At 43.8% G+C, this 14,119-nt stretch overlaps 1 protein-coding gene across 4 annotated transcripts in view; it reads right to left on the bottom strand.

Moving 5' to 3' along the window:
- The window catches only part of LOC147905588 (Transducin/WD40 repeat-like superfamily protein), a 45,449-nt gene extending 33,729 nt beyond the window's left edge, over nt 1–11,720 (bottom strand). Inside the window, exons 1-2 of one of the 4 annotated variants that reach the window (XM_087380755.1) lie at nt 11,607–11,689; nt 11,249–11,456 (exon numbers count right to left, since the gene is read on the bottom strand). In XM_087380755.1, coding sequence (XP_087236881.1) covers nt 11,249–11,365 — 117 coding nt within the window. In that variant the 5' untranslated portion in view covers nt 11,366–11,456; nt 11,607–11,689. The other 3 variants (XM_087380770.1, XM_087380762.1, XM_087380746.1) reach the window with 3 other exon arrangements.
- Nucleotides 11,721–14,119: the final 2,399 nt, after the last annotated feature.

The raw sequence follows: 14,119 nt of genomic DNA, 5'->3' as shown, positions 1-14,119 counted from the left end.
CAAGGGAGACTGTAGCACATGCCAAATTTACTTGTCAGAGTTAGACTAAGCTTGCTCATCTTCGCCCTTTGTCTTCAGAGGAAAGCATGCTCTTATGTCAGGCTGAATTCTCTCTTCAATCCAATGATTGCAAAAAGCTTTCTAAATGGGAAGCCCGATCCAAACAACGGGCTTTTTTGGATAAAGGCTGCTCTTCCTAGCAATTTTTAAAGAGCTTACACTGCAAAAGACAAGCTACCAATATCTGTCAGATCCGGATGCCTAATGGTTCTTGGTCAACATCTCGTCCAGAGCTTGTTGATTTTTGTGTGCAGCACTTCTCCACTCATTTTGAGCATGTGGATACTCTTTCTCCTCAGGTCGTGTCTGCACACCAGCTTCTTTTGCAGCATGTTCATCCAATTCTGTCTAATGCTCAGGCTTTGGACCTTGAACATGCATTCACTGAAAGGGAATTGTCTGATGCACTAAGATCCTGTTGCAGATAAAAATTTCCAAGATGGGATGGTCTCACTGTTGAATTCTTTCTTGCTTTCTGAGATCTTCTTAAATTCACCTTGCTGCAAATGGTAAATGCAACATGGCAAAATCAACAAATGCCTGTGTCATGGAAAAAGGATCTTCTCAAGCTGATTCCAAAGAAGCAGCTATGTGATTCACTTGGTGATTGGAAGCCAATCACGCTCATGCTAGTCATTTACAAGATCATTGCCAAAATGGTGGTTGATCGTATTAAAGGTTATTTGCATGATGGGTTGCATCCCTCCCAATATGGCTTTGTTCCACGTCACCATATCACAGATAACATTGCCAATGCTTATATTGGGATTGAATATGCCAAATACACGTAGCAGGATGTTCTACTCTTGCAGGTAGATATTGTAAAAGCCTTTGACACAGTTCAATGGAATTTCATCTCGCAAAGTATGCGAGCTTTGGGGTTTGGACCAAAAATGCAGCAAGTTATTCACTGGCTTTACACAGATAGCAATGCAACTTGCACTCTTTCTGGGGATATCTCTGATGAGTGGACTCTTCGTTGTTCAGTCCGCCAAGGATGCCCTCTCAGTGCTTTATTGTATGCCATCGCTTGTTACCACTATTTACTATCCTAGTCTCTAGTTCCGATCACGGGAGTAGCACCTTGATCTTCCACCCAGCCAAACTGCCAAAGCTTCACAGCAAGAGAGAGAGAGAGAGAGAGCTATCTCAAAATCACGTAAATCCCTTTATTCTCCCCTTCTCTCTCAAGCTTTGACAGACCCCAAATCCCTAGATAGATCTAGATGCCACATGTCATCCATATAGGGCCTTTCTAATGCAACATTTCACCCCTCTCTTGGGATGCATTTAATTCCTTGCCCCTAGGCACATTCTTTGCACTAGGCCCCTGGTCTCAGATCTATCTAGTCTGGTGCTATCAGCCCTCACCTAGGACCTTGACATTAATCCCTCCCGATCATTTACATAAAGCGCAAACACATAGATTACAAAAATAGATCCTATAAGGGAAATGTCGACTGATTCTTCCGAGGTCATGCTACCTCGGCTAGAGCGTTTAAAAAAAAAAAAAACCCCAAAAACAAAACACCTACTGAACAAATGGAAGCAGAAGAAGGAGCTTCCAAGAGGGACCCTGGTGAATCAGGAGTCCGGCCGACCCAGCAGGGATCGCGCCCAGTAGCTCATACGTTATCTGGCAGGATTGCATTGCTGGAAGATGCCTTGCAACAGTTGTTAGCACAGCAGTTACAAGCCAATGCAGGGCAGTCCGAACTTAGGAGAGCACTCCAGAGTATGTCTGCCAGACCTTCTCGAGAGGAGAAGGGAAAGGCTCCGATGGAACCGGAGTCTAGTGTCCATACGGTCGAGCCTAGGAAGGCTAAAGTGCCAAATATTGCTAATTACAGACCGGAAAAGTATTCTGGTCGGATGAACGACCGTAGCTCCGATGTCATTGAGACCTGGCTACACAAATGGGACGAGGCGTTCGCCATTTGTGAGATCAGAAATGACATCAAAAAGATCCGCGAGGCCACCCATATGTTTAGTGAGGCGGCGGATCGGTGGTGGATTAAACAACAAAAAGACGGTATAGCATCCACTACCTGGGAGGGGTTTAAAAGAGAGTTCAGGAAACACTTCTTACCTCCTGACGAGGCATCCCGAGCTTGGGATCAATATAGGAACCTGCGTCAGAGAAATTTATCAGTGGCAGAATACACTGATAAGTTTCGAGAGAGTGTAATGAAGGTTGACGAACCCCTGCCTCAATCAATCCAAGTGAAAGATTTCATATTTGGATTGAATGACCGAATAAAAATGGAAGTTCGAGCTAAGTACGCGAACACGCTAGATGATGCAATAGCTATAGCCTTGAACTACGAGGATGCCAAGGGCAGCAAGCCAAGTGGGTTTGCACAGGTCGGAACCCAGTATGGGTATCCGAAGAAATCTGGGTTTAAGAAGAAGTGGACTAGTAAAGGGAGTGGTTCGCAGCCGAGTGGTCAAGCCAAGCAGGCGAGACCGGCTGAAACTCCCAAACCAAGTACCACCATTGGAGTGAAGAGAAAAGTAACTCCAATGGCAGCCCGAGCTTGGTCTAAGTCTCCCTTGAACCCGAAACAAAGGGAAAAAGCGAGAGAAGGCTTATGCTTTGGTTGCCTTCAACCTCATCAGTGGAGAGATTGTCCACGTAATAAAGATCGTCGGATGGCTGAGATGGTGATCTCAGAGTGCGACGTGGAGATGCAGGGAAGTCCCAGAGCGGAAGAGATGCAGATTCAGCTAGCGGGATCTTCTCAGAGGTTAGTACCTTGTTTGTTCTGTGTGTCTGTTACTAAGTTAGTGACGAGTGCACCTGATAACATCCTATCTAAGCCCGCAGCAACGGGGTATACAGCCTTCAATGATACGGAGTTAATCAAAATGAAAGGGCAAGTGGCCAGTCATGATGTCATTGTGTTGTTTGACTCAGCGTCAACTCACAATGTGATTAACTCCAAGCTCGTGAAGAGGCTGAAATTAAAGACAAGTCCATCTGACTATGCGTATACAGTCAGGATGGCTGATGGAAGTTCAACTGAAGTATGGGACCAAAGGGTTACCCAGTTGGAGCTTCGGATTCAGGACTATACTGAGAAGCTTGATTTTGAAATAACCAAGCTTGCTCATGCGGATATAGCCCTGGGAATGGCGTGGCATTCTAGGAAGAATCCAGCCATTGATTGGAAAAAGCACGTATACCAATTCAAGATGAATGATGTGCTTTATGTCTTGCGAGGTGAAAGAGATATACCTCAGGGACCGTTGGTTTCCGTGATGGAAATCAGAAAGGCTCAAGTAGAGTCTTTATACCTTTGCACAGCATCGGTAGAGTCGGTGGATGAGTCTTCGGCTAGCACTGATGTTACGCAAAGTGATGAGATGGCCAAGCTGGCTAATCTTATAACAGAGGAGTTCTCTGAATGCTTTAGGGATGAACTACCTTATGGGTTACCTCCAGAGCGGAAAGTTCAGCATAAGATTGAACTGATCCCGGGGGCAGAGCCTGTAAATAGACCTCCCTATAGAATGAGTTTTACTGAGGAAGCGGAGGTGCGTAGGCAACTGGAAGAATACCTCAAGCTGGGACAGATTCAACCAAGTTTCTCACCTTTTGCTTCACCAGTGATATTAAAGAGGAAAAAGGATGATACGTTTCGCCTCTGTATAGATTACAGAGCATTGAATAATATCACTGTCAAGCACAGGTATCCGATGGCTCGGATTGATGATTTGCTAGATGCATTACATGGAGCCGTGATTTTCAGCAAGATAGATCTTAAGTGCGGCTATCATCAGATCCGGATTAGAGCCGAGGATGTGCATAAAACCGCTTTTAGGAGCAGGTTTGGTCATTATGAGTTTTGGGTAATGCCCTTCGGACTTACCAATGCTCCAGCGACCTTTGTCATGCTTATGAACGACTTACTACGACCGTATATCGAAAAGTTCGTGGTACATTTTATTGACGACATTTTGATATTCAGTAAAAGTCTTACTGAACATCGTGAACACTTAAGGATAGTGTTCAGTACTTTGAGGAAAGCCAGTCTTTATGTGAATAAAAAGAAAACTATACTGTGTATGGTTAGGCTTGAGTATCTAGGGTTCATAATTACTCCACAGGGGGTAGAAATGGATCCGAAGAAAGTGGCTGCGATACTAACTTGGCCAATCCCTCAGAGTCTGACCGCGTTGCGATCATTCTTGGGATTTGTCCAGTTTTATAGAAGGCATATCAAAGGATATTCCGAAATAATATCGCCATTGACTGATCTGACCTCAGATAAAGTACCTTTTATTTGGGGACAGAATCAACAGGAAAGTTTTAACACCATAAAACAAGCTGTGGTCTCAGGACCGGTGTTAAAAATAGTTGATCCCCAGAAACCGTTGTTCCTAGAAACCGATGCAAGTGGCATTGCGGTAGGAGCAGTCCTCCTTCAAGAGGGAAGGCCAGTAGCCTTCGAAAGCAAGAAGCTTTCTCCCTCTCAAAGGAATTGGCCAACTCATGAATTGGAGTTGTATGCTGTTATCCATGCTTTGGAAACATGGAGGCATTATCTATATGGTTCAGAGTTTTATGTGGATGTGGATCATGATACTCTGAAACATTTTTGTAAACAGCCTGACTTGAGGGGCCGCCAAGCTAGGTGGGCAGAGCTCATGCAGGAGTTTAATCTAACGATTCGGTACCGAAGAGGAAAAGACAATAAGGTAGCTGATGCGTTGTCTCGCATTATGCACAACCTGAGTTTCACGGTATTAGAGAGTGCTCTAATGACCGAGATCAGAGAAACTCAGAAGGTGGACGAGTTTGTCCAGAGCTTATGGCCTAAGGCTCATGTGTTAAAACCCGGGGAAAATGAAAAGGATGACCTGGCATCCAAAAAAGGCCAAACTTATGCAAGATATACCATAAGGGATGGTATGCTAGTTAGAAATGGCAAGGTTGTAGTACCTGGTCAGAATGATCTCAGGCAGAGAGTCATCCGACAATGCCATGATGATAGCCCATGTGCGGGACATCCAGGAGTCGAGAAGACATATGATCTCGTGAAGCGAGATTTCTTTTGGCCAAAGATGAAAAAGCATATTCATGAATATGTGACACGGTGTTTCTCGTGTCAGGTAAGTAAGGCCGAACGGGTGAAGCCACCCGGACTTTTACAGCCCTTGGAAATACCACTAAGCAAGTGGGAGAGCATTTCCATGGATTTTATTGTAGGACTACCTGCAACACAAGGAGGGTATAATTCTATCCTTGTGGTGGTTGATCGTCTAACCAAGATGGCTCACTTCATTCCGACTAGAGAGTCTATTAGTGCCCCGCAAGTAGCGGAGTTGTTTATTAGACATATATTTCGTCTGCATGGATTGCCTAGATCCATAGTGTCAGACAGAGATGTCAGGTTTACCGGTCACTTTTGGACAGCGGTATTTGAGACACTAAGGACTGAGTTGGGAATGAGTAGTGGGGATCATCCTGAGACGGATGGTCAGACGGAGAGAGTCAACCAGACTTTAGAGGATATGCTGAGAGCATATGTGTCATTGAGGCAACATACATGGGACAAGTGGTTGCCATTGTTGGAGTTTGCCTACAATGATAGGAAACATTCATCTACTAGGTTCAGTCCGTTTGAGCTGAACTATGGTTATAGACCAGCCAATCCAACTATAGTTGGAGTACCTCAGAAAGTGCCTAGTGCCGCGAACTTTGTAGTTCAGATGCGGGAGATGCTAGCACTTGCGAGAGCTAACATCCACCAGGCTATGGATAGAGCCAAGGTGTATGCGGATGAAAATCGGTCTATAAGAGTATTTGAAGAAGGAGAAAAAGTTTTTCTCAGAATTCCTTCGCACTCGAAGTCGTTGACTTCAGGAGAGTGTGCTAAGTTATCACCTCGATACTGTGGGCCGTGGTTAATTCTAAAGAGAGTAGGCAGTGTAGCCTATAAATTAGAATTACCACAGGGGTGTAAGGTGCACCCGGTTTTTCATGTTTCACGTTTAAAGAAATTTTTACATACTGGTGACTCACTAATCGAAGGTGTGGTTTTGTTTCAGGAGATAGAGGATATTGCAAGGCGCAAACCAACAAGAATCCTGGACCGAGGAACAATGCAAATACGAAATCGGAAGATACCCACGGTGTTGGTTGCATGGCATGGTCAGCGTCTATCCGAAGCTACCTGGGAATCCGTATATCAGTTGCGGAGAGTGTTCCCAGACTTTATCATCGAGGACGCTGATGTCTGAAGAGGGAAGGAATGTTACGCTCTAGCCGAGGTAGCATGACCTCGGAAGAATCAGTCGACATTTCCCTTATAGGATCTATTTTTGTAATCTATGTGTTTGCGCTTTATGTAAATGATCGGGAGGGATTAATGTCAAGGTCCTAGGTGAGGGCTGATAGCACCAGACTAGATAGATCTGAGACCAGGGGCCTAGTGCAAAGAATGTGCCTAGGGGCAAGGAATTAAATGCATCCCAAGAGAGGGGTGAAATGTTGCATTAGAAAGGCCCTATATGGATGACATGTGGCATCTAGATCTATCTAGGGATTTGGGATCTGTCAAAGCTTGAGAGAGAAGGGGAGAATAAAGGGATTTACGTGATTTTGAGATAGCTCTCTCTCTCTCTCTCTCTTGCTGTGAAGCTTTGGCAGTTTGGCTGGGTGGAAGATCAAGGTGCTACTCCCATGATCGGAACTAGAGACTAGGATAGTAAATAGTGGTAACAATTAACCTGGCTCTGATACCAAATTGTTACCACTATTTACTATCCTAGTCTCTAGTTCCGATCACGGGAGTAGCACCTTGATCTTCCACCCAGCCAAACTGCCAAAGCTTCACAGCAAGAGAGAGAGAGAGAGAGAGCTATCTCAAAATCACGTAAATCCCTTTATTCTCCCCTTCTCTCTCAAGCTTTGACAGACCCCAAATCCCTAGATAGATCTAGATGCCACATGTCATCCATATAGGGCCTTTCTAATGCAACATTTCACCCCTCTCTTGGGATGCATTTAATTCCTTGCCCCTAGGCACATTCTTTGCACTAGGCCCCTGGTCTCAGATCTATCTAGTCTGGTGCTATCAGCCCTCACCTAGGACCTTGACATTAATCCCTCCCGATCATTTACATAAAGCGCAAACACATAGATTACAAAAATAGATCCTATAAGGGAAATGTCGACTGATTCTTCCGAGGTCATGCTACCTCGGCTAGAGCGTAACATCGCTACTCATCCTATGCTGCAATATATTGATCATCTTGTGGCTACAGGGTCACTTCATGGCTTGGAATCAGATGCTAATCGCAGCATGGTTGCTCAAGCTTATGCTGATGATTCTTTCTTTACCCCGAAGAATATGCCCCATGATCTTGGTGCCTTGATGCAGGCCCTCTCTGTTTATGGTTTGGCAGCTGGTCTTCATGTTAATTTTCAAAAATCTAAGCTGCTCCCTTTGCATTCCAAAGACTAGCATAGTCTATTATGGCCCGGGGATATCATTCCACCCACTCAATTCGTTCGTCATCTTGGTTACCCTTTCGGGTAGGAACTCACTCGCCGACAACAAACTGATTGGGTTTTGGCTAAGCTTCGGAAAAAGCTTGAGTATTGGAAACTCGCAACCTAGCCTTTGCACATTCGTCTTTGAATAGTGCAGTCCATCGTTGTGGCATATATTCAATTTTACTTGCCATACGACAGCGCTTGCAAGCAGGATTCCCATCTGTTCCGTTTGGGAAGTTCTTCTGGCTATTTGGGTTTCATCCATCCAAACAGGAGTTTCATCTTTTCTTTGTTTGGGTTCACTACTGGGCACTATGGACTTTATGGACATATAGAAATTGTAAAGTCTTTGGTGATCCTACTTTCTCTCTGTTTGGCTTTTTCAGGTGTTCTCTGTAGCAATCTTTCTTTGATTGCTTGCAAACCCACTGCATAGATCACGAGCTCTTTTTGGCATATACTGAAATTTTCAGTTGATGTAATTGTAGCACCTTTTTTTAAGGTTGCAACTCATGTAATATAATCAATCAAAGATTTCACCCCAAAAAAAAAAATGTGTGTGTGTGTATGAGAGAGAGAGAGAGAGAGAATAGAGAAAGAAAGAAAGTTTATTACAGTCTACGAAAGACCGATGGGTCTATGAGAATGGTAGAAAACCTGATACAACAAGCAGAAAGGGTGGAGCTACCAAACAAGCATCATCACCCATGCTGAATGCTAAGTCCTAAGTAGCACATAGTCATATCATCAATAAGATGACATCATCATCATTATCACAATCCTCATCATCATGTCGATCAATCCATGTAAACAGGCCATGCTGGCTCTAGCCAGTAAAATGGGCCCTCACAAGGTGCAAATGTCATGGGGAGCTCGAGAGGGGGCAAGGTCCTACTAATGCATAGCCAGTGATGTAGTGCTGGCCACTGTCCGTCTCAATCTTCCAGCAGCGGCTTTGCTCCTAACCAAAGCTACTGTAACACAAGTTTGGGGTCAGCACATGTGTAGCCCGAAATAGACTCAACACAAATGCAGCTGCTATAAATACTAGCAATCCCTCACTAGGGCACAACTGCGTGAATCTTGGTCACCTTCTTCTCATAGATGTACCTATCCTTCAAACATGGGCGTTGACTAGGTAGTACCTAGCTCCTAGATGATGGCACATTGAGCACACTTTTGTATGTGGCATTGGAGCAATCTATAATACATATTTCGTTGTTCCACTCCTTTATGCGTTGTTCAAGATTTGTGTCTACATCTATCTCTATCTACAATCGTGTGCACGATAGAACAGAGCAAGACTTGATTTTAGCATTGTGTGATTCATGTGCCACATTTCTATACATTCTTCTGTTCCAAGAGCCCTGAGGAAGATTCACAAGTGTGTGGAACTTGGAGATGAGAACTTTTGCGAGGAGATCTCAATGAAAATTGAAGTCAATTCTTTTGGTTGAAGGACATGTACATTTGTGAGAAGGAAGGTGACCAAGATTCAGACAGTTGTGCCCTAGTGAGGGATGGCTAGTATTTGTATCAGGTGCATCTAAGTTGAGTCTATTTCAGGAACTTCACAAGCCTGAACTGAGATCTCCTTTCAAAGGTTCTCATCTCCAAGCTCCGTGCACTTGTGAGCCTTCCTCGTCGTGGCTCTGATACCAACATTACCCCAATAGAAGAATGTATACAAATGCACAGGAATCACACAATGCTAAAATCAAATCTCACTCCTTTCTAACTGCACACAATTGTAGATAGAGATAGATACAGACACAAATCTTGAACAATGCATCGTAGAGTGGAACAACAAAATATGTATTACAGATTGCTTTAATGATGGACAAAACCTGATACAAAAGCGTGCTCAATGTGCTACCATCTAGCAGCTAAGTTACTGCCTAGATGTGGACGCCTAGCACCTTCAGAACTGCGTTCTACCTCCTCCTAGCACTTCCGATCATCTGTCAGCCTTCGTGCTCCAGTGGGCTGCTTAAATGCCCCACAAGCACACCCCTTGCTGCTCTGGAAACCAGTCAATGGTGATCAACACCACATGTCATTCTGGATATGTCTTCCTGCTTGCTCATTTTGTGCTGCAATCTGTCATTTGCTCTTTTGGACTGCAATACATAAGATGAATTTCTCCATTCTTTTTGTAATAAGTTGGTGTTGAAGCTCGGTGCGCTTGATTCTGATGTGGATGGCAGGATACTTCGTCCAAAACCTTTGATTGTCACACCAGTGGGCGGTAGCATCAGCCAGCATGGTCTCTTCTCCATAATTTGAAGTACCTGTGGTGTATCCTTATAGCCTTTTGGCTGCCTTCCAATGGGCCACTGTCAAAACCTCATTAATCTCTGTCCATATTGCTTTAATCCCCCACTTCTTCCACGAAAACTGTGCCTTCCCCTCCAATTTTAGGGCATGTCTTGTATGTGTAAGACAGACAAAGATAAAGAGGTCTGCCTAATAGGTGCCTATGAAGGTTTTCCATCTATTGCTTCTGGATCCTTGTAAAAAAATGTTCACCTCTCTCAACTCATAGGGCCATATGTAATTTAGTATTCTAAGGCTTTAAACAACTTATCTCGGTTGCACATTTCACGAGCCAAAGAATGTCAACACAACCAGAGGTAGGACACCACAAGAGGGAATGTAATCCCTAGTTGGTGAAGCACCACGCAACGGATGACGAGTGCCACTATTTTATGCATGCTAGTGGAAAAAGAAACCATTTCTCCAATCTTTGAGGCTGCCTCCCATTGTGCCTAGAATTCAGCATATCATCTCTCCTATAGACTGAAAGAGAGCCACAATCAACGCTACAGATTTCAAAGCTGAGGTAACACCACTCCCATTTCCTTATATTGCCAAGCTATCGAGTATCTCCTGAAATCAATGGCTTGCGAGGCAGGACAACTCATCCCCACCTCTGCCTAGGTGCCAAGCTATACCTAGTGGCTGTTCTTCGTAATGAAGAGTAATCACCCGATGATGGCCGTGGCTTTGGGAAAGAGCAGATGCCATGTGTAGACCTACCCCTACATCATGCGCAGGCCACGGCTTGGGAAATGATGGGCAGCTTGGAATCCTAATCCATATCTTTGGTGCCACCGGGGAGGAATAACCCAGACATTCACCTCAAGGTCGACGTGAGCCTTTCTTGCCAACATGAAGCGAAGCTTTTTTTCCTCCGATGAGAGGCTACAACGGTATTCGCTTGGCTATTTGTGTGAAAAACCTTTTACTATTTGAACTTTGACTCGCTCTAAAGAATGTACGTTCCTACTTCAATCTAATATGTGTTGAGAGAACGAGAGGGTAACAGCTTTCAACGCAACCGCTTTAGCTTCAAGGCCTCTCAACAGGAAAAGGCTTCACATCTCCAAAAAACGAGCTTTTATGACCCTCTAACCGCCAGGACATAATAACACCACCCAGGTCGGGGATGAAGAACAGGGTTTCTCCGGCCTATACGAAACAAAGAAACAAACGGGCACTCGGAGACTCGTTGGAAATCACTAATCGTTATAACAGCAACCATGGCTAAGCGACCTCCTAGAAGGACCTGGATACCCAGAACTCGGAGTACAGTGTGGTACCGTGATTGGGATGTCCTGCATTTAAACTCCGACAGGAAACAGGATTCTGAGGAAGAATAGAGGAGGAGAACACAAAGAAGACCTTGAGTGAGACAACGTCGCGGATCACAAGTCGGTAATCCACGGCAACCGCCAGCAACCGAGCATCTGGAGAAAAGGCGCAAGGACCAGTGTGCTTATAGGTGTCGCTGAACTCCATTGCACCAGATCGCCTCAAGAGTCACGCGTGACAAAACGCTCCATCGTGATGGGAAGGCTGTGGGAATTCGGACGCCAGTGGAGAGAATGAACTGTTCAAAATTCGGAGCGTGTATGTAACAGCAAGATCGGGAAGGTAATGTGGAAATGGAAGCAGGATCGACAGCACAAATGCTATGTGATCTGGTGCGCCATAGCCAACAACAACAAGAGAAGGCTGGAGGAGCACGGACAAGATTTACCCCAGGATGGCGGGAATCGTGAACTTCTTCGAATACACAAAATCAATACATCCACAAAATCGTGAACTTCTTCGAATACACAAAATCTGCCTTTAGAGAACGCACCTTATAATGTGAGGCCTCCAAAGGCGAATCTTTTGTTTTACTTCGAATCTTTCAAAATGCTACTTAACACAGTTTCTCTCTCTCTTGCTCCCGCGGCGGCCGCCGCATAGTGGCAGGGCGGTTCGAGCGTTGCCACTATGCGGTTCGAGCGTTTGCCCACCTTCGCTAGCTGCCTGCATTCCATTCACCTGCTGCCTCTCGGCATAGGCCATGGACAATTGCCCATGTACATGCCGAGAGAGAGAGAGAGAGAGAGAGAGAGAGCAATTTATCACCGCCTTCATAAGGGGAATCTTTGTTTCAGCTGGAATTTTTCGAAATGCTACTTAAAAGAGTGCTAGTTTGCGGACTACCTGTGTCGGTCCCCTCCAGAAGATCACCTACTGCGTGTCGAGAGCCTTCAAAAGAGGAATCTTCGTTTTACTTCGAATCTTTCAAAATGCTACTTAAAAGAGTGCTCCTTTGAGGAGCAACCGGCTGACTGTCTGCTCTCGATTCCCTCAAGAAGATCACCTTTTGCCTCTCAGCATAAGCCACAAGTGGTTGGCCTATCATAATTGGCCAAAAGTGTGTGGGTGTGGAAAAAAAGAAAAGAAAAAGGAGTGCTTGCTTTGAGCCACAATACACACCCTATGAGGTGCTTACATAATCCGAGTAATAAAAAGCTATTGGGATCTAATGGTCACATTTAATGTGGGAGGTTAGGGGTTTCATTATGTAAGCACGGCAATGTAACAATTCCATAAACGTTCAATTCAAAAGACTTTTGTGTTGATAATAGTAGAGCAAAAGAGAGTGGAATGAGGGACTAAACGGAGGAAAGAAGAAGAAAAGCTGAGGGAGAAAGCAAGTTGAGATATGGAACCCTTGGTGGTAATTTGGATCAAGGGAGGGATTTTGGGCATGTTCCAAAGGGGGAGCATTCACACAACATATGGAAAGTAGTATATTTCATACCTATTTTCCTCATGACATACACCCAAAATTGTGGAACTTTGGCCACATGTGATAGGTTTTATTTGCTCCTTTTTGCTTCTTTTATTCTTGCTCTTTTCTCAACCTTGTTTCACTCTTGCCTTAGTGAATGGTGTCCTCTCCTTTACTACAATCTTTTTCTAAGTTCAGCAGCTAGTGGGTTTCCTTTCTCAAGAGACAAGTGTGTGCTTTGGAGCTTCACATTGCATATCTAGCTACCTATGGTCCTAGTACATCACTTCTAATTTTTTAATTAGATGGTTGTGTAATTGGTTAGCAATATGCCCAAAGCTACTTGAGGTCCTGTTGAGGTGTAGGATTAGTCAATCTTGTCCAAATAAATAGGGAGCTTTGCATTATCGCAATAGGAAGTGCTGTGAGGGGCATATTTTATTCTTAGAAATGCCCTTTCCTAGTACAATACCATGTAAGCATACAAGTAGGTCATTTCTATGCCTGCCACTTTTTGGCAATGTCTCTAGTAAAGCGATTGTGCCATATGACGGCTTCTATATGGATGATGAAGGGCTTATTTGTAGATAGGCAACATGTCTTATAGTATCTAACGAAGAATGCGATGAATTTGAAGAAAATGAATCTCATGACCTTGAAGGTCATGGAGTTTCAAGCTCAACTAAATTGGATCAAATGGGGAAAAAATAGGAAATGTGAATGAGAGTAGTTCTTAAATCAGAGGTTTTATGATTTGAATGACTCAAACGTGCAAACTCAAGCATGTAACGATTGGAAAAACTATGAGATAGAGCCGGATTCACTAGTATAGTTGCCATTATGATGGCAAAAATGCACAAGAAGCACGATCAAGGATCTTTTGTCCCACTTTAAGGAAAGAGGCATGCAAATCTAGATACTCACAGTTTATTTAGATCCTTCTACACTATCAAAGGTATGCATATGATAAGGACCCTATCAATTTGTTCCCACTTAGTTTGCAAGGTGCAACCATGAATCTATTTGTTTGGTATGAAACTTAATATTTCACTAAATGGGATGTCTTTTTAGATGCCATATTAATATAGCATTTTTAGAAAGATAAGATGATAGTATAGCTATTGTAGAAGTTATAATGCACGATCAAGTGCACAAGAGTAGCTAGTGACATATTATGTTGGGAGGTTTTAGCCCCTTGTTGAGAAGACTTTCAAGTAGGAACTCTTCTCATAAGGGTCTAGAATCTTCTGAGATAATCTTCCACCCATTCATGCTTCCTATGCTTGATTTTGTACAACTTTTACAATATCTATAGTATTCTTTCAAATATGCTACAAGAACACACCTTTCAAGACAACCCATTTACTAAAACGTTTAGTTTCATAATGCTAAATGAAGACATCTTTGACGACATTCCACTTAGTGAAATGTTAAATGAAGACATCTTTGACGACATTCCACTTAGTTTCATTTTGGAACCT

This window comes from Dipteris shenzhenensis, chromosome 1 (assembly GCF_047967505.1).
Source record: "Dipteris shenzhenensis isolate YYH24624 ecotype China chromosome 1, Dip_SZ_1.0, whole genome shotgun sequence".
Lineage (NCBI taxonomy): Eukaryota > Viridiplantae > Streptophyta > Polypodiopsida > Gleicheniales > Dipteridaceae > Dipteris > Dipteris shenzhenensis.
The sequence above is the reverse complement of the archived record's forward strand: the minus strand, read 5'-3'. Positions and strand labels throughout refer to the sequence as shown.